At 45.3% G+C, this 22,716-nt stretch overlaps 2 protein-coding genes across 3 annotated transcripts; one reads left to right on the plus strand and one right to left on the minus strand.

Moving 5' to 3' along the window:
• Positions 1-6,236: 6,236 nt before the first annotated feature.
• Positions 6,237-21,851, minus strand: LOC139647980 (neurotrypsin-like). Its single transcript, XM_071524005.1, has 15 exons — positions 21,780-21,851; positions 18,973-19,012; positions 12,964-13,206; positions 12,354-12,492; positions 12,068-12,246; positions 11,623-11,770; positions 10,178-10,356; positions 9,683-9,824; positions 9,320-9,540; positions 8,444-8,585; positions 7,963-8,241; positions 7,673-7,795; positions 7,217-7,485; positions 6,603-6,967; positions 6,237-6,503 (listed from the first exon to the last, which is right to left on the minus strand). Exons 1-15 carry the CDS (start codon positions 21,849-21,851, stop codon positions 6,237-6,239), a joined length of 2,808 nt encoding a protein of 935 aa, XP_071380106.1.
• Positions 14,535-17,591, plus strand: LOC139647977 (E3 ubiquitin-protein ligase TRIM39-like). Of its 2 annotated transcripts, none has more exons than XM_071524003.1 (2): positions 14,535-14,640; positions 14,790-17,591. In XM_071524003.1, exon 2 carries the CDS (start codon positions 14,804-14,806, stop codon positions 16,481-16,483), a length of 1,680 nt encoding a protein of 559 aa, XP_071380104.1. In that variant the 5' UTR covers positions 14,535-14,640; positions 14,790-14,803; the 3' UTR covers positions 16,484-17,591. The 2 variants fall into 2 exon arrangements, with proteins under 2 accessions (XP_071380104.1, XP_071380103.1); XM_071524002.1 differs by having other exon boundaries at positions 14,550-14,689.
• Positions 21,852-22,716: the final 865 nt, after the last annotated feature.

Raw genomic sequence — 22,716 nt, forward strand, 5'->3', positions numbered from 1 at the left:
TGGTCTCTCTGGCTGTTTTATTCCTCAAATGCTGCTTCACCTCTGGTTTGTCACCGTCTCTTGGTTTCATTCTTGTCATTCCAGTCGATAAGAGTGTTGTAGGACGACAATTTTGTCCCTTGTCAAACAAATGTCTTGTTGGAAAGGTATCTAGTCCTTGGAAACACCCTTTGTCCACCCCCAGACCTAGCAACCTGCCAAAATGTGTTCTTGGTTGGCCTTTCACATTTGTCTGGTGCCACATATATGCGGTCCAGTGAAAACATACCATCTCTGAAATGTCAACTTTTCAGGTACTAAGAAAAACAGCATTTTTGAGTTTAATAGGTTTTAACAAGGTTTCATCAGCCTTAAGGTTGCAGTTGAGCAGCACGCAACCCATCAACTGAAGTCAAAACATGAAAATCACCAAATTTGGAGCTACGAGGTTTCCACATGGCAGCAAAGACATGTAACACACATTACACATTATGTAACACCACATTATTGATTAGTCATGCTGAATGTCTGCCAGTGTATTTTCAGCTCCAATGTTGAATCTTGTTGAGAAAGGAAACTTGTTTATATTGGTGACATTTGGCATGAAGACACTGGCCATTAAAACAGAAGGGCTTTTATTTGAGCAGAGTGGAACAGACCTGTCCTGTCCTGTCCTGTCCTGTCCTGTCCTGTCTGTGTATCTTTCAGCAGCAAACCACAGTATGTTTCTCTGGGTTACTGGATGCTCTGAACACCACCCAGCATCACAGCTGGCATACTGTTAGCCCACCATACTTGTCTGTCATCACATAACTAAGTCTGATTAAGCACTGAATACCACTGCATAGCTTCATGGCCATTAACATACACGGGATATAACAGGCGCTGCTGTCCATTCAACAGCTCCCGGACCGGTCCCGTCTCACAACTTCAGCCCCTGCACAGTCTTGCAGTGCTCTTATTTTAGCTGTATTAGGCTCGGTGGAGTGTTGAATAATGCTGTAGCCTTATTTAAAAAGGTTTTGTGGTCTTATTTATGATGGGGCCCAGTTATTTTAAGGAGTGAGTCTGCGTGTGTGTCCCTGAGATGTAGGACAGGTCCCCCGGTTCCTCTGCTCTGTGTGATTAATGAGAAGAGCTCAGCAGTTGGTTAACTTCTACACACAGTCTCACTTTCTCAAAGACATAAGAAGGGAGAAACTCTCTGGGTGATGTCTTCTTTCTCTTGTTAGCCCTCTCTAACCCTTGTCTTTCCATGTCAATAAAATTAGGAGAAACGCTGACCCAAAACCCCTCTGCTGGGACTAAAATACATTTGACTTTTACCAAGGTCTTGAGTCGTCCATGAATTTTAAGGACTCTTCTCTCTTTATGCGGTGAGAGCATTGGCCTCAGTTATGAGTGATCCTAACAGCGCTGGGTCAAATAATTTTTGTGAATACTTGTTAGCATTGTTAGCTGTTTACAGCATCAGACTGGAGAGGGTTGCAGCATCAGGACCACTTAGATGTGTCAGATAAGTGACATGTTTAGTCACATAAATGTATACTAAATTGAGTATCAATACATTCCTGTGGCTGTCTAAGCTTTCTAGCACTCTTATTGTCCAGTGTTGCATCAGATCTGGCATCCAAGTAGGCAAAATATAAAAAAGTATTTATAAATACTATTTGACCCAGATCTGGATCTTAGCATTACAGTCTGGCAAGTATTATCATTTGCTCCCATAGAGTTGTGTGAGAGACACAATAAAGCATTAAACCTTTGTTTTGTAGTGTAATAAGGCATTCTAATCCATTTCCATTACAATGTGGATGAATTGTGATTTATTTGTTCAATGTTTAGATTGAACCCTCTTTCCTTGTGTACAGTCTTGGGCCAATCCTTAAACCCAGTCCATCTCGGTGTGTGATTAATATGGACTGATGGCATTAGCTTTCACTTTAAATGATGTCTTGGACTGAACAAGGCCAAAAAATTATGTTTTGACACCTCAAAAGTCTTATAGTTTCAGAGGACTTCATCATGCCAATGGCAGCTAATACATACCTTACTGAATATTTCTCATTTTGTCAGGAGGAAGAAACACAATATGATGGTTTAAGTCAGAAATGAAAGCAAAACTGCAAAGGATAGCAAGCAACACAAAAGCAGAACTTAGGTGTAAACGCTATACGGCTCATGTTACTTCACAGTTTCACAGCTCAGATGTAAAACAGTTCACCACATTTACCACATGATGCTGCTTACCCCATAACATGTTGGCTAAACCTCCTGTCAGCTCAGAGAACAGAGAGACGCTCATCCCCTTAATGCACAAACAACAAAGTTATCGCAGTCTATTTTCAGGAAGCACTTTGTTAGCCTTTTATGGAATTAAACCTTGTGATGCTGCGAGGAAGAGCTCTATCTCCCTCCAGATTACTATCCTAGTCCCCAAGATTTACAGGGATTATGACCAATGGAGCACTATCATCAATCCCGCAGTAAAAGTATGGGTATGGGAGTTTTTCAGTGAACGTGTAGCCGTTGAAGGAGTAGATATGAGACTTTTGGCATCTGTGTCATGAAAGGAGCGTATCCTTTCATGACACAGATGCAACAACAGACGCACCAAATCCAGTGAATCTTTTTTGATTGAAAGGCTTCTTTTGCCATTTGCCCTCCCTGACCTCTTCCCCCCCACTTCAGCCTCTCATCTGGGAATGTCTCCATTTCTTTGTTGAACTTGTCTCCTCGATTTCAGAGACGCCGCTCCACAAAGACTTCCTCACGTTCAGGTTTCTCTGGATGCTGAACTCAGGTCGGTCGTTGGTGTGCGGAAGGCCGCAGAGAGACAAGGAGCTCTGGAGGACGTGGAAGTCGTCACCGGTGTGAGAGAGCTGCTCTAGGTCTGTGCATCTTGGCTGTAGGACACAGATTTCCTGCTCAAGCTCTTTAATAAAGCCCTCAGCCTTCCTCTTAATGGCTCTCTGTTTCTTCTTAATCACCCAAATGAGCTCCGATTGGCTCCTCTCAATCGAGGCCATGAGTGCAGTGAAGACCTGCACTCTGTGGAGTATTTGATCACCTGAACCCTCTGCAGCCTCTCCTGGATCATCTGTCACACTTTGAGCTCCGTCTTTCCAAGCTGAGCCTTCCCTCACCACATTCTGCCTCCAGCGGTACAGTGTTGCGAGTGTCACGGTCTTCCCTGATGCAGAGCTGGCAAACACACTTCTGCTCGGTCCTACAGAACCAGTTCAGAAGAACACTGTGCTCCTTGCAGAACTGGTCTTCCAGTTTGAGCATGGGGTCGAGCAGCGCGTGTCTCTGCAGGCCTCTGGTGTCCTGGTGAATATCTGCTTGCAGAGCGGGCATTGGCAGTGGACGCTGTTTTCCCAGTATCCACTGATACAGGCCTTGCAGAAGTTGTGGTTTATGTTTTATTTTTCCCAAATACATGAATTCTTTGAATAAAGGCAGATTAACTTTTGTGAAGCACTGAAGCTTTACTTTCCTGTGATTGGACTCTGAGACCAGACTAAAGGTGCACAGACAACCTAACCAAGCCAGTGTCATATGGAAGATACACACATTTACCTGTTCACACAGGTGTCTTTAGTCTACACACTTTAGTCTAGATACACTCACTCTCTGCAGCCTTGGATTGTAGAGTGGCACAGTGATTAACTCTTTTCAAATCTAATTGTGCCTCTCTTTAGCAACTCACATTAACTCTTGGCATCTTCTTTACTATATGACAGTCTTGCCATGCCTTAGACTGCTATGCTGTAGATCGAGTTTTGGTCAGATGTGAATTAACCCTTAACGTGCCTTGCTCACAAAAGTATTATATTAAGTCCTCTTCTAAATCCACTTTGTTCCATTCCCTTTAATGAAGACCATCCCACAGAAATCACCAATAGACCTATTTTCATGGAGCAGATATCTTAATATTCAGCCATGCCACACGAAACCTATTATAGTCACCTATACCTTAAAACATTTCCACTGTCTTAAATCAATAAATACTCATGTAAAGATGAACAAAAGCTGCCAATCCAGTGAAAAGGGCATCAGAGGTTGCCCTTTTTGAAGAGGAAATCTGAACAAAACAAAAGGTTAACAGGGCTCTTGAGTGACTGAAAGCAGAAGCTAGGCAGATTTATTATTCATTTTCTTGCAATAAAACTTTTGTGTGCATTCTTTTTATTTTTGCTAACCTATACAATACAAATTTGAGAGTGGAATATAGCATATGATTAGTCTACTTTACTATTATATAACAATGTGTTTATTTGATCCAATAATTATTCATTTTCCAAGAAACCAAACTAGGGATTCTTAACAATTGTACGTGTATCAAATAGCTTTCACCAGTATTTGCTTCAACTAATCCTTCGTCCTTCTGAATGTCTCCTCCAGACATAAACAAGCATCTTCCACATGCAGAGTCCAGATTGTGCAAAAGGTTCATACAGAAAGAAAATAAACACGGCTTGCCATTTCTATACAGATTAACACAATCACCATTATTTAGCATCTTTGGCATTGACACACGAAGACACTGAGCAGGTGAACTGAAGTGTGCTTCATCACATTTTCCCCTGAAGCCTGGTGAGGTTATTGCAAAACAAGAAGTGTCAACAGAAAATACAGACCACACAACACCAATAGACATGTTCGCACCAGGTATATGTTTTAATACTCAACCATGATTCAGCACATTACACTGAGGTACAATTGATGGGTATAACACAGGTAAAGTAGGCCTAGGTCACAGCTTTTGATCTTGGACACTTTTACAATGCTCCCTCAGCGTCCAGCCACAGACATATTTACAGTAACCTACAGGTTTTGCATTGTAAAACACCAAGTCTCAGGAAGGAAGCGTGATAGGCTGAGTTTATGTACAGGATTATAAAAACAGGCATCGGACAGGTCCTTGTTTGAGAAAGAGTAGTTGCAGGTTACAGGATGCTTCACAACACAATGGTACACAGCACACCGAGCACAAGTCCATCCAGTTAGCCACAGTATAAAAAGAACCATCAGAGCCACTTTATCCACATGATGGCTCTGTGAAAATAGAACATTGTCGCCATCTACTGGTTAGATCACACAGAACAGACATTCAACATTAAACTTCAACAGTTTGGCTATCTATTTCAGTCAAGAATGAATGCAATACACAAACTATCTAAATTAGCAACCAGGAATAGTAGCTATCTATCTTTCTATCCATCTGTCTACCTATCTATCTAGAGCCACTTGGTGGAATCAGTAGAAAAAGATAAATATGACCCCACAGTCGGCTTCCAATGGCTTTGAAGGAGAGAATTGTCCTGTCCAGTTTAATGTTAAATAGCATCGCCATGAGAAGAGTAGTCATGAGTCATGAGTCTAAATGAACAACAGCACTGTCACTGGTAAAGGTATAAGACAACAGTCTGAAGAGGCAAGCCCCTCTTTGATGATCTCTATGTTAACTAATGTTTCCTATAGCAAGCAACATCACCCACATCTGTCTCAATATCAAAGTTGAACTTAGGGCAGGCGTTACCTGATACAGGAGTCTGGGGTCTGACGTCAGTAATCTTAGAGGGACAATAATGATATACAATGTGTCAGCCATTAAAAATGTTCGGGTGGTTGTTTTGTTGATTATTAATAACAGAAATCCATTCTAGACCCAATGCAGTTCACACTGAAGACACACATATTTTTAGCATACATTTTTTTTGTGACCATCTATGAAATTTACCATAGGCAATTTCGACAAAATATCATTTTTATATGGTAATTTTATTGTCCGTGAAATACATGCCATGCCAATTTTTGATATCTGTGAAAGGCCAATATCAGCATGCCGATATATCTGCGAGGCCCGACTTAAAAGACTCCATTGAGGACACTGACACATCAGTCACCGTTATGCCTGTTTCGGCTATTAACCTCTTCCCTCCCCTCTTACATGTAAGCACCACAAATTAGCCACGCATTCTGTCATACTGGCAGCTCATGAATATCTGCCCACACTGCTATAGTCATCAGAGGATAAGCAATTGCAAACACTTGGACTTCACTACGTTGAGTTCGGAGTTGAAATGAGCACAGAGACAGCTGAGTTGTACAGGTTCGTATTGGCTGAGTTAGGAGCATCTCTCTTTTCTTTGCTGTTATAGGTTTCTGTCTTTGTTTTAACCCTCTTCTTTCCCTCCTTCCTCCTCAGCCGGTCACATGGCACAGATGGTAAGCCAATGGCGCGGCCTCAATCAGACCAGGATGTGTGCGTTCGTGTCGGCGTCGTGAGAATGCGTGTTCTTAGTGTGTGTGTTAGTGTGGTGGTCAGTGTGTGTGTGCGGATTATGGGTGTGCGTGTGTTTCTGTTTTAGCTCGCTGATTTCATTTGTTTCTGTGTCGCTGTTCTGGTCGTGCGGGTGTTTGAGCTTGCCATGCATGTGAAAGTATTTATCCTTGCCCTCGCTGTGTGTGTGTTCCTCATGGGTGTGTGTTATGTCATTGTCAGTATGTGTCAGATCGTTATCGTACGTCAGATCCTCATAAGTGTGTGTCTGTGTGTGAGAGCGTTCCTCTGGTGTGTGACTGTGCGTCACCTCCTGTGTGCTCGCATCTTGAATGTGTGTGTTTGGTGCTTCTGTGTGTGTGTGCTCCTCGTCTGTGTGTGTGTTCTGGTTTTCGGCGTGTGTGTTGGTGACCTCCTCGATCCAGCTCCTGAACCGGCTGACTCGCGTGTAGAGCGCCGGAGAGGAGGGCTCAGCGCACCCGTAACCCCCGGCAACAACCCCAGTCAGCACCCAGCGACCCGCCTCCCCCTGGCACACCAGCCCACCTCCAGAGTTGCCCTGACAACCGTCACCATGGAGACGGCTGGTGTCTGGAGGACTACCGGCGCACAGTGTGCCGTGGCTGGAGTAGCTGTCGCCGTAACGCTTCTTACATTGCCATGACGACATCAGAGGGACCCAGGATGCAAGTACTGAATCTAGGAGAAAGGATGACAGAGAGATGGAAAGAGTGACATGCCAGCTAAACCAGAAGTTAAAGGAATACACCAAGTTTTAGGGGTTTGGCCCATTGATCAATTTGTGGTGTCAACTTTAGACACCAAAATCATCCATGTGTCACCGGTAGATCACTGACTCCAGTACTCCATGCTTTGGGTAGTTGACCCATGGGCCAATCTACCAAAAATGGTTCATACCTTTAAAGCAACAAAGACAGTAAGATATACCTTGCCCATCCCAGCCTGTGGTAACCGTGGCAACACAAGAAGATGGAGTCTTCCCTCCTGATGCTGTGTCTGGGCTGGGGAGGCATGCTGCGTTAGTGTCGGGGTCAAAGGTTAGACAATGACCCTTGGTGCTGGGCAGCCTCAACAGTGCCAGGTCATGACCGCCACTCTGGCCCTTGAACTTCCTGTGAACCACCACCTGCTCCGGGGTGAGAGTTCGCTCTGAAGCCCCGACACGCACCGCATACCTGGACGGATCTCTGCCAAACCTGCGGAGATGGATTCATTGATTACAGGATGGGCTGAAGGATGAATAGAAGAGAAGAGGAGAGAAGAGAAGAGAAGAGAAGAGAAGAGAAGAGAAGAGAAGAGAAGAGAAGAGAAGAGAAGAGAAGAGAAGAGAAGAGAAGAGAAGAGAAGAGAAGAGAAGAGAGGAGAGGAGAGGAGAGGGGGCACCTGTTGAGGCAGTATGCAGAGGTGAGGGCCCAGCAGGGGCTGATCAGGGTGCCACTGCAGACCGGACTGCCATCTTCTCCTTGGGACTGAAGCCACACTGACACCTGCCATGGCCATGTGGTCCTATAGGAGAGGGAGGTTAGAATGAGAAGCAGAGAATGGGAAAAGAGGGTGAGAAATGAGTGAGTGTTAAAGCGGCGGAGTGTTAAAGCGGCAATCCGTGAGATTAAGGTTTTTATTTTTTATTTTGCCGACATATATTCACCATTCCACATATCCACCACTCTTACCTAAGCATGTTTTCCTCTCCTTGGCTCTTCCTCTCGTTCCCTTCCTCCACGATCTTCCTCAGGCCGCAGGTTAGCTCTTGTGGCTTGGCCTGTTCCGCTGAAGCCTGCGGGGCGACATCGCACCTCACCCCGGCGTCCTGCCTTCGCCTGCAGCCCTGGATGCTCTGGCCCAGAGAGGGACACTCTCCCAGGAACTCCTCCTTGCCTGTGCACCTCACCTGGTCCAGGTGGATGGGCCCTTTGCCCTGGCCGAACCCTCCTGCTGCTACCGCTCCACCGCTGGAGGAGGGATATATGGTACGGAGTATTAGGGGCCAAAAATTCACCTACAAAAAATCACCTACAATGGCCCTGATAGGCCTAGTCTTCCATAATATGGGAAGAAACTGTGTGAAAGACAGAAAAATATTAACCTTGTGCCATTTTATCCATTTCTCTCTCTCTCTTTCACACACACACACACACACACACAAGCATTAACCTGTGTCCCAGCTGCCTGCACACCACGGCTGCATTGAGGTCGTTCCAGCCAGAGTCGCAAATACTGCCCCAGTCGCCATGGAGATACACTTCGACTCGACCCTCCTTCCGACTGCTGCCACCCGCAAGACGCACCAGGGGACCTGAAAAAAAACCACACACGCACACTCATATTCATATTCATGCCTGTGCGCCTCCATGCTGCGGCGTGCGTTCACTCAGAGCGAGTTAAATGTCCGGTGACAGTGGTAAATGTCATCTGCGGCCCGCCGTCCGCATCTCCGATCTCTATTCTCATTCTAATTGACTGCGTGTCTACAGGAGCCGCAGGACCTCTGGGGTGCCGGGACAGTAAACACTGCTTTATTCTCTCTGCTGTCAACACATGGCATTTAAACCCTCTGGACAGGGACATACACTGCTGTTTTCTCAGGGGGGTAATGATACAAACCCACAAAAGGACACGAAAGCATCCGTAAATGGTTTTATTTATTTCACATTCTACATCTGAATCTTGTACATCTTGTGTTTCTTATCCATGCCAGAGAAATAGAGTTAAAAGGAGTCTGACTCCCTGTGTATTAGAGTTATTGCTGCCAGTGTAAACAACTCACACACTGGCATGACACCAGCATTCTGCAGGGACAGCTTGCCCTTTTGGTCCAAAATTAATTGCAGTCCCACTGCTAGTCCCACAGTCAACGAACGTGTGCATTGTTGTCAAGGAAATGATGACGGAATAATGTTATTGTTATCTAGACCTGGATAGTTTATAAGAGTTATGATTTAGGATTTAGTTACTGTCCAGAAACTCAAGGGCTAGGATTGTTGTTCTGACACCTTATGCGTACAGGACCAGGTCTTGCTCGTCTCTTACCGGTGGCAGGGGCGATGGCCGGCACCTCGTTGGTCTCCTGGCTGGGTCGTCCCCTGCAGCGCACCCCAACGTCCTCGCTGTGGGAGCAGTCGGTCCGGCCCCAGATCCCATGGTGACAGTCCAGCAGGGAGGTCTCCGATCCGTCGCAGCGGACGTCGTCCAGCAGGATCAGGCCGACGCCCTCGCCGAATGTTCCGCCTGCCACGACCTCAGTGTGACCCCTACAGGTACAGAGGGTCAAATGTTGCAGGGTCTTTAAACTTTTTACGTTTAGACGTTAGAATTTCTTGCCATCCATCTTGTCACTCTCCACTGTATACCCATAAAGCAGAAATACCAAAAAGGTACTGAGTGTTTCCTCACCTGTATCCGAGCTGCCTGCAGACCACCTGTGCGTGCTGCTGGGTCCAGTGGTCGTCACACACCGTCCCCCAGTCACCGTTGTGGAAAACCTCGACGCGGCCCTCCCAGGGACTGTCTCCTCCAACCAGACGCACCACACCATCTGAAACGTTTTCATTTATTGTTTCATGATGTGGCCATTATGAAGCCCTTTGAGACCGCAACTGTAATTAAGGGCTATAGGAATAAAGCTGACTTGACTTGATCAATTATGCAACTGTATTTAATGTGTTGTGTCATTATAAGTCTATATTGAGCCAAGACTCTAGGGTATAAAGGTACTACATGGAACATTTTAAACAATCAATATATCATCAATTAATTGTGATGCCTTGGTACAATCATCATAAACAAATGAGATGAGTGATAGCCTCTATTTCATGCCAGTGGTATTGTTAATGATAGTGTGTGCGTGTGTGTGTGTGTGTGTGTGTGTGTGTGTGTGTGTGTGTGTACCTGTATAAGGGCTGCAGGAGACCCCAGCATCCTCCATGTGGTCACAGTTGTGCTGCTCCCAGTCGCCATGGGGACACTGACCCAGGAACAGCTCGTTTCCGGTGCACTTCACAGCATCCAGCAGGATGGGTCCTGAGCCCTGACCGAAGTGGGCCCACGACCAGGCCTTCGCCACACCGCTGGAACACACACACACAGACACAGCAGGTGCTACTATTAACTCTAAAATGAACCCCGAACTGTATTTTTTTTCTTCTGTGACGACCAGCAAAACACCCACATTAAGTTCTTTTCTGGTAATCATTCTGTATATGTGAGAGCTTCTCTAGCTGTAGAGTTAAACATGGTAACACCCATACACACTGACATGTACACACACGCAGCATCCTTGTGCTTCTATATAGAGACAACATGAAAGTGTTTGAGAGTGTTTTGCTTCCGTAACATATTTGCAGTTGAAATAAAATGCTGGTGCAGGACATTACAGATATATAATAGGGATTATTCAAAAGTGAGCGGGGGTGGACTATAGTATGGAAAGTGACTCAGAAGAACTGGATGCTAGCCTGCATTACATTATAAGGAACACTGGCCTCCTCCAACACCTCCGTCTCCTTCTTGTTGTGCAGCAGCAGTGGGCGAAACACTCGGAGTGCAGGAAGCAGAGGAGGGAGAGGACTATCTTGTCCTCTGTGTTGCCACTCGTGTCACGTCAAAAGTTGTGAAGTTGCAGGTTTTACATGATGGGGTGATTGTTGAAAAATGTAATGTGCTGGAATTTTAATGTACACCTACTGGTATGTGATGCAGCAAGGAAAAGTAATGGGATTTTGATATAAAAATATGAGAAAATAAAAATGTTGTGCATTTTTGCCATGCATTGTTAAATAGGTGTATGTTAGGACATGGGAATTTCTGCTAGAAAAGTAAATTTTCACTTCATTTTGTCTAACTGTTAAAAAACATTAGCGCCTCTGTGTAGCTGAGTGAGAACCTGTGTACCAGTGTGAGGATATCTATTATTTACAAGAGAATCCCTGCACAATCACAGATGGCAAGGTGTCCCTCGGTGTTTGAGGAGATGAAATGCAACCTAATGTTGAACACAGACGGTTTTCTCTCTCTTCATAGGTACAACTTCACTATTTGACACACACAGCTGTCTTGACAGTGCCTGGGATTTTACACTGCCTCTGCGGGGACTAAACATCTGTAAGGAGTGAACGTCAACACGGATTCAAATGCAATATACATTCACAGCAGTGCATTCTCCATTCCCCCTCATTGTAATTCACTCTGGATAACAGCATCAGGTAAATAAATAAAATGTATATCTATTTACTAATGTATTCACTAGCTGGTGGCCAATCTGTGCCTGAATGCTCACCATACACATGTTGACTCAGTGGCGGTGTGAGAAACCGTGACCGTTAACCCCTACATACCCGAAACCCAGCTGTCTGCAGACCACCTCGGCATCTCTGTCGTCCCATTGGTCATCGCAGACGGAGCCCCACCTTCCTCCGTGGAACACCTCCACTCGGCCCTCGAAGTCTTCCTCGCCTCCAGCCAATCGCAGAGGAGGACCACTGCCTGAGAGAGGAAACAGCACCTGTATATCATCATCATTACATCGCAGCAACTGGAATATGGAAGCCAAGAAGACATATAAATATACTTGAAATCAAGCAGCGTCGCTCTCTGTCTTCCTTTGCCTTAGATTACAATGTTTTCTTAAAAATTGCATCAGATTTTTCCTCACAGATCCCACTCCCTCATCTCTGTCTCTCCCTCTCTCTCTCTCTCTCAGGTGTGTGTGGAGAAGATGTTTTCTGGGCCCGTCAGGTTTGGTTGCCATGACACTGCGGAAGTCACGGGAGTCACACTGACCTTCCGGCGGTGCGCACACCACTCCCGCCTCGTTGCCATGGCTACAGTCGCCGGTGACGAACGTCCTGCTCCGGCACTTACTCAGGGTGTTCTCGTCGCCACGGCAACCCAAACGCTCATAGTGGAAGAGGCCAGAGCCTGATCCAAACTGCGACTGTTGCAGCGCTGTGCCAATGTCACTGGTAAAGAGACAGACAAATACATATGTGTCACTACAGGGATGCATACTGTGTTGCTATAATACAATGTAGTGAATGAGGGTTTGCTTTGCTTTTGTTCCTCCTACCTCAGGCCCAGCTGTCTGCAGATCACACTGGCATCTCTGTCTGTCCAGTGAGAGTCACACACCGCCCCCCACTGGCCATTCAAGTAGACCTCCACACGCCCGCTGCCAGAGGGCGACCCGCCCACCAGCCGAGCAGCACCTGACAACCAGAGAGATGGGTATGTATGACAGTCATGTTGCTCAAATAATACAGGTGGAGTAAATACTCAGAAACTTCAGTCACGGACAGATCCTTGTCTGTACACACTTTATGCACAACGGCACAGACCCAGACACAATGGAAGAAAAGGTTTGGGCCTGTATGCTGACAGAATCCACACCGAAAATATAAAATATGAGGAGCATCTTCCGGATTTTGAGTTGTAGTCCCTTTTGCACAATCCACATCTCAATTGTCTCAAAAGCTTAAAAATCCTTCTCTAATTCATCTTATCTTTATCTACATCTCCTCCTTTGTGATTGGTATAGATTGAGAATAAGGGAAACCAATAAGGGATAATGGCTTTTACCTGGATTCACCAGTTAATGAAAACAGTAAGTGTACCTGATATTTTGTACATTCATTGTGTCAAATAGTCCTAGGTCAGTCATGTCATCATCATGGGTTTACCCTGGTGGCAGTCACAGTAGGCCCAGCCGATGGCCCCGGAGTTCTGCCTGAAGAAGCACCAGGGGTTGGACTCTCGGTCTGGGTTCCTGCAGTAGCTGTGGTCTCCCAGCCCTCTTCCTGGGTACTGCAGGACGTAGTCCGGAAACTCCGTCCACTTCAGACAGGGGGCGCCAGAGTCCGTCTGGGACACGGTGCCGTTGTAGTAGCCCAACTCTGTGAATCCCTCAGAGCAGGAGAGAGGCGCTGCGCACAGACAGAGAGAGGGAGGGTGGGGACAGAGTAAGTGGATGAGGGGATTTTGAGGAAGATGGGAGGATGAGATGTTTTGGGAGAGGGAGGGGTAGGAGAATAAGGAGGAGGAGGACGGGGAGGATTTGGGGAAAAGAGGACAAAGAGAATAAAAGGGAGTGGAATGGGGAAAGTTTGAGAGGAGGAGAGGGAAAGTGAGAGGAGAGAGGAGTGGAATTGCTCTTATTCAAATCACATTATCCCCATGCCCCTATTTTATCTGAACATAAGGGCTTACATGGCTGATTCTCACATGCTATCCACTGGCACAGCGTGGTCCCTGTCTAATGCATTTACCCTCACTGATCCATGTTGAACTGGTGAAATTTCCTGAACCCCAAATCACCCTTATTTAACATGGTGGTGGCCACAGCTTGGCAGGCTGCTGAGTACACATCCAGTACTCTGTTCTGTGAAGGAGAATCTGGGAGCAAAGCTTAGAGAGATTGAGAGGAAAATGCTGACATGTAAATGTAGCAAAACCAGGACAAAAATAAAGCTGGTTACATAATCTACTAAAAACATACATCACACATTAAGAAAAAGAATTAGATTACATCCTAGAAAGCACAGTTGTGTACATACACCTGCACCCACAGCCTCAAACACTATATACAGACAGACACACGTACACACACACACACACACTCACACACACACACATACGCTTTGAGGGGTGTTTTGAGGCTATTAAACTATGATTAATGGTAGAGGTGCTTCAGTAACCAGCAACAGTCTTATCTCATAGACACACACAGCATGGCTGTCCTGGAACATTATCTATGCAGTGCAACCCTCTAGCCCACCTTGCACGTTAGCACACACACACACACACACACACACACACACACACAAATACACACACATACGCATGCGCACAGGGACATAGAGAGAAGGACACACACACACACACACACACATACGCAGAGACACGCACAGACACGCACAGACACAAACACGCTCACTGGTTCCAATCTGGAAGAAGATAAGAGAAACAGCAGAAGGGGGAGGCAGTGAAAGCATGGCAGTGAGAGAAATAGAGAATCAATGAGGCAAAAATGTATTTGACTACAGCAGAAATCTGCTTGAATAACAAATAACACTGAACCCACTCAAACATCATAGACTTAATTCAGATAACTCATCTGTGCCGCACAGAAATTAGCACTAGATCCACAAAACAGCCTATACAAGCCTGAAAGTGACTGCTGTGACTAAGGTGTGCCTGTCTCTTTAAGAAGAAGCATGACTAGCCTACCAGGAAGGAAACAGAAGTGAAAGTAAAGCTGACGGGAGAGTACAAAAGCAAACTGTTTCTCCTCTAAAGACCTACACCAAAAGCAGCAAGAAGTTATTACCAAGCCAAACTTTCACTTGGACTTGTGAGAGGTAAAATATAATTTGTGGGGCTACAAGTACAACTTGCTGTCATTTAAAGGTATTTGTTGAGAAATGTTGTTTACTCCAGCACAGTTACATATCAGCTTGCATAGTGTTGATGTGAACTTTCACCTGTAACCTTATTGTTCTTTTATTAGTGTGTATTACAGAAATGGCCTCCTGCAGCAGCCTCTTGTCTGAAGAGCAGTTCCTGTGCTCTGTCTGTCTGGATGTGTTCAGTGAGCCGGTCTCTACTCCATGCGGACACAACTTCTGCAAGGCCTGCATCACAACCTATTGGGATGCTGCAGCTGTCTGCCAGTGTCCACTCTGTAAGACCGTTTTTGAAAGGAGACCGGATCTCAGGGTCAACACTTTCATTTCGGGGCTCGCTGCGCAGTTCATGTCTCTTCAGCTGACGGACGCAGGCAGCTGGAGCCCGGACCAACAGCAGGCCAAGTCTGGAAATGTGCTGTGTGATATTTGTACTGATGCCAAGCTCGAAGCTGTCAAGTCCTGTCTAGAGTGTCTGACCTCTTATTGTGGGACTCATCTAGAACCGCATCAGAGAGTCGCCGGTCTGAAGAGACACACGCTAATCGACCCTGTGGAGAGCCTGGAGGACAAGATATGCAAGGAGCACAACAGGCTCCTGGCGTTGTTTTGCAGAACCGACGAGGTCGTGCTGTGTGACATCTGCGCCGGGTCCCGCCATGTGACCCACGACACCGTTCCCATACAGCAGGGATACAGAGAGAAGAAGGCTCAGGCGGGGAGGGCCGAGGCCAAGGTGCAACAGATGATCCAGGAGAGGCTGCAGAAGGTCCGCGAGATCAAGGAGGCGGTGAAGCTGAGCCAGAAAGTTACCACAGATGAAGTGGCAAACAGCGTGCGGGACTTCACCGCTCTGGTGTTCGAGCTTCAGAAAAGCCAGGCCGAGCTCATTATGGTGATGGAGGAGAGGCAAAAAGCAGCGGAGAGACAAGCTGATGACCTCATTAAAGATATGGAGCAGGAAATCACGGAGCTGCAGAGGACAAACACGAAGCTGAGGGACCTAATGCAAACTGAAGACCATCTCCGCCTCCTGCAGAACTTCCCCTCACAATCCCTCCTACCACACACCATGGACTGGTCCGCCGTCAGTTTTAACAGCCATCTGGCAACGGAGCACATGAGGAAATCCTTAACTAGGTCAATGTCTCAACTGCAATTGACGCTGACTAAAATGAGCATGGAAATAAAGAAATTCTGTGATGACGCAGACGTGTTAAGTGATGCCGCGCTGTGGAGGGTGCAGCAGTATGAAGTGGACATCGTGCTCGATCCTAACACAGCACACCCCGTGCTCATCCTGTCTGATGATGGGAAACAGGTTCGCTATAGCACCACGATCCAAAGGCTCCCCACTAACCCCAAGATGTTTGTCGAACATCTCGCTGTTCTGGGAAAGAGGGGCTTCTCGTCGGGGAAGTTCTACTTTGAGGTGCATGTGGGACGGAAGATGGAATGGAGTTTAGGAGTGGCTACAGAGTCTGTCAATAGGAAAAGGGCGATCGATCGCAGTCTTCACTGTGGACTCTGGGCCCTCTGCTTCATCGTGGATAGATACGAAACCTTCAGTTCCCCCAATGTCCCAGTGCACTGGGGCAAAGTGGAGAGGGTGGGGGTGTTTGTGGATTATGAAGGGGGTCAGATCTCTTTCTATGATGTCGAGACCTCAACCATGATTTACTCTTTCACTGACTGCATCTTCTCAGAGAGACTCTACCCATACTTTAACCCCTGTGATGATGAATATGGCTCAAACCTGGCACCGCTGGTCATCGTTCCCGTCAGTGAAAGTGAGTGAGTGGAAGCCCAGTGACGTTTCAGGGCCGAAATATTATGTAGGTCCATAAATGAAAGCAATAACAACTGATTCTTCAATTAAGGCCTTTTTGTTAACACGACTGTTCAGAATTTCAACTGCAAAATATGCTAATCAAAAGGGGATCTCCACTTTGTAGATTCTGTCATGGTGTCCTAGATCAATTTCAGTTTCAATTTATACTTATATGGGATTCAGGCAATCTGAACCAAATGTTTGTATATGATTAACTTTCTTGACAACGTATTTATTTTGAAGGAAAATACAGCAGAGGATTTATACAACAGAACAGCTTAAACTCACTGAAATAAATCAACAGACAAATAAATACCACAGGGAATGAAATACATTTAAAAGAGAAGAAATTAAAAAAGAGATACTTGGCCTAGAAGACTAATGATGTTGGTCAAGCTGTGATAATAGAGTGGAAAACTAACATTTTTAGATTAAGCAGCAGAGGATTTATTTGAGATAGTGATGTTAAAATGTAAAAATAATCTGTCCTTAATTTTTTGGTGTGTGTGTATTGTTTTTAAATGTGTGGAATCAGTAAGGTAGGTTAGGGCAATGAAGGGATGTGAGGATAGGAGGAGTAGCAAAAAAGACTGACAAATGTACTTCTAACAGTTGTCATGCTTTTTGAGCCATTCCTTTGGACTTTGGGTGGTTGACAGTCCAGAGGTTGAACATCTATTCTCTTAGATGGAAAAAGCTTTATGTGCAAATATAAGTAAAAACACTACAGTATACTTTGTTTATATAAATATTAATGTAAAAGCTACAATACCATAGCAAATATGTTGAGTGTAAGCATAATGTTTGACAAAAAAAATACTAATATTTGATCATATATTTAATATAGTATTCATGTAATTTGAATGCTATAATGTATTGCCTTATATTGATTTTGTTTGTATGATGACACAACATGCATCTTGGGTTGCTGATGCTGCACTTGTGCAGATGACATTGCTTCTCTTGATTGATTGGGGTGAGGTTGTTCTGAAATTTCTCAGACCCTCAACCCCTCTAGTACCTTGAAGACATAGAAAATAGCCTGCATATGTGCAGCATTGCATGAAAGTTTTACAGTCATGTCAATGAAATTTTAATAAAGTAAAGAAGCATTACGTAACAATATTTTCATTGAGTATCTCCATCTTCTCCCCTGGTTTGGTTGTGAACAGTCAGCAGGAAAGCATGGTATAATGAACATTTATCTCTTTCTTCTTACTTTATTAAACCCCCGCCTGTCTGATTTGCATCCTTACCTTTTGATTTCCTTTCTTTCTTTCTTTCTTCTCTATACCTTTTTACCTAATACCCACACCTAAAGTCCTCCTCCTCTCTTTCCCCCACCCTTTATCTCTCACTGTGTCGGATATAGGGAACTGAAAACCGACATTGATGAGACAGAGCTGTTCAATTCATCTCAACACCCGCAGCGTTCAGACACACGCAACACTCGCCGCTAACACCCTCCTCATTGCCACGACAACCGCACTCTGCCCATCGCCATGGGAACGCTCAGTCTCCCTGCTCCCATAATCCATTTCCCAGCCACAATGAGTATTTGACACGGTTCACACTCAGAGGCACGCCGTATGGGGGGTGGGTGTGTGGCGGCAGCCTCTTTCTCGCAACACACACACACAGACACACACACATTACAATAAATACAAACTCAATGGAATATGGAAATAATGCCTTAACGTTTTTCATCTTTCATTTTTCATCTCGTTTCTCACCTAATTTTCAGAGATTTGGAGGAAAATGTTGCAACGGAGGAGCGTCTTGTGCAACATTTGGAGGTTCTCCTGTTATGAAAATGCCAACCCATAATCTATGTGCTCATCATGTGATCTGATAAATTTATCTGATCACACATGATGCGATAAATTGAATTAGCAGGTGTTTCTGATAGAAGAGAGGTATGTTTGTAAGTACCAACCAGCACATGCTTGTGTGTTTCACCATTCTGTCACAAAAACGACAGATATTTCAGCACTGGAAATGAGGCTGGAAACGATGAGTTGGCTCCTCCTCGCCAGCGTGAAAAGCCGAGCCCCACCCCCCATCATGGCCTCCCTCCACTCTCAGGGACGCAGAGAGAGAAAGAGAGGCACCGGCCGAAGGGAAGAAAAGAGGTGAGAATGAGGATGAGTGTGGGAGTAGGACCGGGGAGCTAGAGGGGGGATGAGTGGTGATAAAAGCAATAAGATGAGAGAGAGAGAGAGAGAGAGAGAGAGAGAGAGGGATTTGATGAGTGTCTGAGTCAGGAAGAAAAGAGGGAGATCAGAATGTAGGTTAAATTGGAGAAGGGGGGGGAAACGGATAAAATGGAGGGGATGAGACAGTGTAGGAGGAGAAGCGGGATGGAGGGAGAGCATGAGTGACGGGGAGAGGTACGGAGGAGAGTGTGTGTGTGTGTGTGTGTGTGTGTGTGTGTGCGCACATCTCCTCCCACCTACCTGAACTCTGCACCTCGTTTAAGTAACTGTCTTCAACCACCTGCAGACGGGAGGAGAGAAAGACACAGAGTTAGAATCAAGACCAGGATTTCATTTTCCAGCGTTTCAGCCATTACAAGGGAACACTACTTTATTTAAAAATTCATGTCATTCCTACTGTAGAAGAGACTAATTAGTATTTGTGAATATGAGTAACTCTCTCTCAAAGCCAGAAACCAGAGAACCGAGAGCTTCTAACGTCAAGATGCAAAATCTTAAATTGAGTGGTGTTTCACTTCAGTACCGTTTCCAAACACATCTGTGAATGGATTGATCCATTGGCTATAGAGAATGTCACAGGGAGGAAACAGACAGTATAAGCCACCCATGAATTAGAGTGTTCATACAACACACACACACACACACACACACACACACACAGCGCTAGACAGCTTCAGATGATATCTGACAGAACGGAGTGTCTTACAGTTTCTGAAATCAGGTCACGCCTTTACACAGTGGGGCACCTGACAGAGGAGGAGCGGACACACACATGCACACACACACACACACACACACACACACTGCTGCCGCTGCGGAATAACTCTTGTGAGGGCAGTGAAATACAGTACGCTTCACCTTCAAACACAGTTGGTTTTTGCCCTCTGGTTCTCTCTCTTTCTCTCTCTCTCTCTCTCTCTCTCTCTCTCTCACACACACACACACACACATAACAGAAATCAGCATACACACCCCTCCCAGAAGGCATTACCCAGCCTAATAATATTAGAGTAGTAACAGGGGACCTGTGGTACCTAACATGGGTGTTGATATCTCCATTCATATCAATCACACGGCTTGGTTACGGCACTAATCAGATGTGACGCTCTCACAGCTGCGTCCAGCGCAGAGCCGTGCAAACAAACACACACACACACACACACACACAGCACAGAGATGGACAGGTGAGGGTGGAGAGATAGAAAGAGAGAAACAGAATAATAAAGTTCCATTCCCACTTGATTGAAAGAAATTGCAGCAGCATGGACCTAAAGGACCGTATCACACCTCATTTGAATATCTGCTGATTTATTACAAGTGCATGATGGCTGATGTGTCCCACCTCTGTGCGGTGGCATTATCCCAGATTTAATAAACAGATCCACTTTCCAGGAGGCCAACATCGGGAAGATGCTTTAAGTCACTTCCAGCTTAGTTCTAAACTTGCAACACTGATGTCTGCTGGTGAGGCGTTGGGTGATCAGGCAATGACAATGTGCAACTAACACCTCTACATCTGAGTTTTCTCTCTTTTTTGTGGATGGCCACTGCAGCTAATGACTAAATCTACTGTTATTGAGACATCTGGTCTCAATGTTGAATGCCACACTTGTATAAGGCAAACAGAGTCTGTAGGTTACAGATGAATGCTGCAGGTAAAGGCAGAGGGCAGGTCAGTCCTGATTTTGCCACCCACTGAGCCATTTCCTCATCCTGTTTACCTGTGAATCTGTTTTGATGATTTATATGAAATTGTGTTGTTCTTGTTGCCTAATGTGCTGCTGCATTCTGGCCCATGTTTCTCCTCATAAACAGATTATTTTCTCAACAGAGCTTACCTGGTTTAATAAAGGCAGAATGAAAACAAAAACCTGAAGCTCATCTGCAGTGTGCTATTTGTGATGTGCATGCTCCTTCCAGTGTTATATGGTCTAATTAAATCCTGCACCACATCACTGTGCTCCACTAATGAGTTCTACCCAGGCTCAGTCTAAACCCCTCATATGCTGCATATTAGCCCAACATGAGACCTCACATGGCTCCTGATTTTTTTTTTTTAACAAGAACCAATTTAAAATGAATGAATCTGATGATTATTTGATGGATCGTTTAATCTGGGCGAGCCTGGTGGGTTTAAAGAAATTACGATTGCTTTGCCACTCAGATCATTTAAAGCAGCTCTGACAGAGGGGGCATGCAGAACCAACAGGAGATGCACTATTAACAAGAAATTACCTTGTTTTTATTGCTTCTCTCAGATACTGATTGAAGCAGGATAGGATAAAGGATATTTGTAGATGGATCACTTTGGATTGATTAGCCCTTTTCCAACTCAGGCCTATATATTGCTGAACCTGTTTTCCAGTTGGAGATCAGTATGCTGTGGCCCACACCAGAGCACAATGTATGCTTTACTAGTTTATGGTTTAAACGTTGACTGAGTTGATTGAATTGCTGCGACAATGGGCAACACCTCATGCCAGTGTTCATTCCCACGCGACCCGAGGCGGATGAGCAAACGACTGGTTCCTCTCATGATATCCCGCCACGGGGAGGAGAGGGGACTGAGACCATGACTCGTGTGTGTGTGTGTGTGTGTGTGAGTGAGCGAGAGAGAGAGAAAGAGAGAGCGTGCGTGGGTGCGCGTGCGCGACAATACAGTGTCCGCTCAATTAGACAATGCGCCTCCAGTATAAACATGAATGATGCCACCACTAATTGCCTTGAAAACAGATCAAATTGGTTTAACGTCTTAACACCTCGCCTCGCTTTGTTGGAAACACCTTCCAAAAACATCGCTGATCTATATGGTAAAAAAAAAAGAGCCAATCCTTATTGCCTGATTTCACTGCCCTGAATTCCGGTATAGGCTTATCAATAATCATATATGCTATCAAGGTTTCTCATGCTGCACATAAAAGCGCGACTGTCACAGGACAATTGTCTTTCTTGTGAAAAAGGAAGTGATTGTAAATCAGGCCACATTGCAATATCACCCCCCCATCATCATCATCATCATCAATATCATCAGCAGAGAGGCTACATACCTCCGCCAGCAGCGGCAACCACAGACAGGCGGTTCCGATCAAGCACAACATTTCCCGGCCGGTTAAACCCATCCTTCCCGGTGTGTTCGTGTCATAGCCAGAAAGCCCGCCGCTCCACTCCCATCTCCTGTCCCAAACTGTCCGTGAGGTGAGCCGTTGTTCTCCGCTCCTCCCGGTGGAAACGTGGTTACGGGAGGTTTTACGCACAGAATACAGGGTGCGGCACTAAACGCTTCATGGAACACACACGAGAATCTGGATGAAATACTGTCGAGCTCTGCAAAAAAAAACCAAAAAAAAAACCTTATGCCACAAGCATCTCTCTCTCTCTCTCTCTCTCTCTCTCTCTCTCTCTCTCTCTCTCTCTCTCTGCCCCCCCCCCCCCCTCCTCTTTCTCTCTATACATACTGTATCTCTCTCACCTTGCTGATGAACCATTGAAGTTGACTTTTATTTACTGAAGGCAAATCAGTTTGTGTCAAGTGCAAGTAAATAATAAGGTCTAGGCTGTGGGGATTTGTTCCACCTATTGGCACAAATAGCCTGTAAATTTCCTATTCCATAGATGGGTGAATGGCATTGAATTCAGCAACTGTTTTTTCTGTTTAATGTATACAATTCCAAAAGTTAGAAACCCAAGACTCCAATGTATGAAAATCAATGTCATGCTTGCACTTCTCTAACATGTTTTCATTCTCAACAGTAGATTAGTGAGGTGTCATAGATTAAAGGGTTGTCTCTGTATATACAGGAAAGCAGTCTATGTTCAATAATCAAAACTATTGAGGGTGTTTGGAAAAATTGAGCATTAGTATTCCTATATCGATCCAAATGCTGCCTATGGCCAGCTCCTGTTACTAGGCCTAAAGGTGATGATACATGTGTAGCTTTTTGAGGGTAAAAACATGAAAGCATCAGTTACTCCTCAAACACTGAC

Source organism: Centroberyx affinis, unplaced genomic scaffold (assembly GCF_046629955.1).
Source record: "Centroberyx affinis isolate AG114_WGS23_722 - 3 ecotype Tasmania unplaced genomic scaffold, CSIRO-AGI_Caff_v1 ptg001131l_1, whole genome shotgun sequence".
Taxonomy (NCBI): Eukaryota; Metazoa; Chordata; class Actinopteri; order Beryciformes; family Berycidae; genus Centroberyx; species Centroberyx affinis.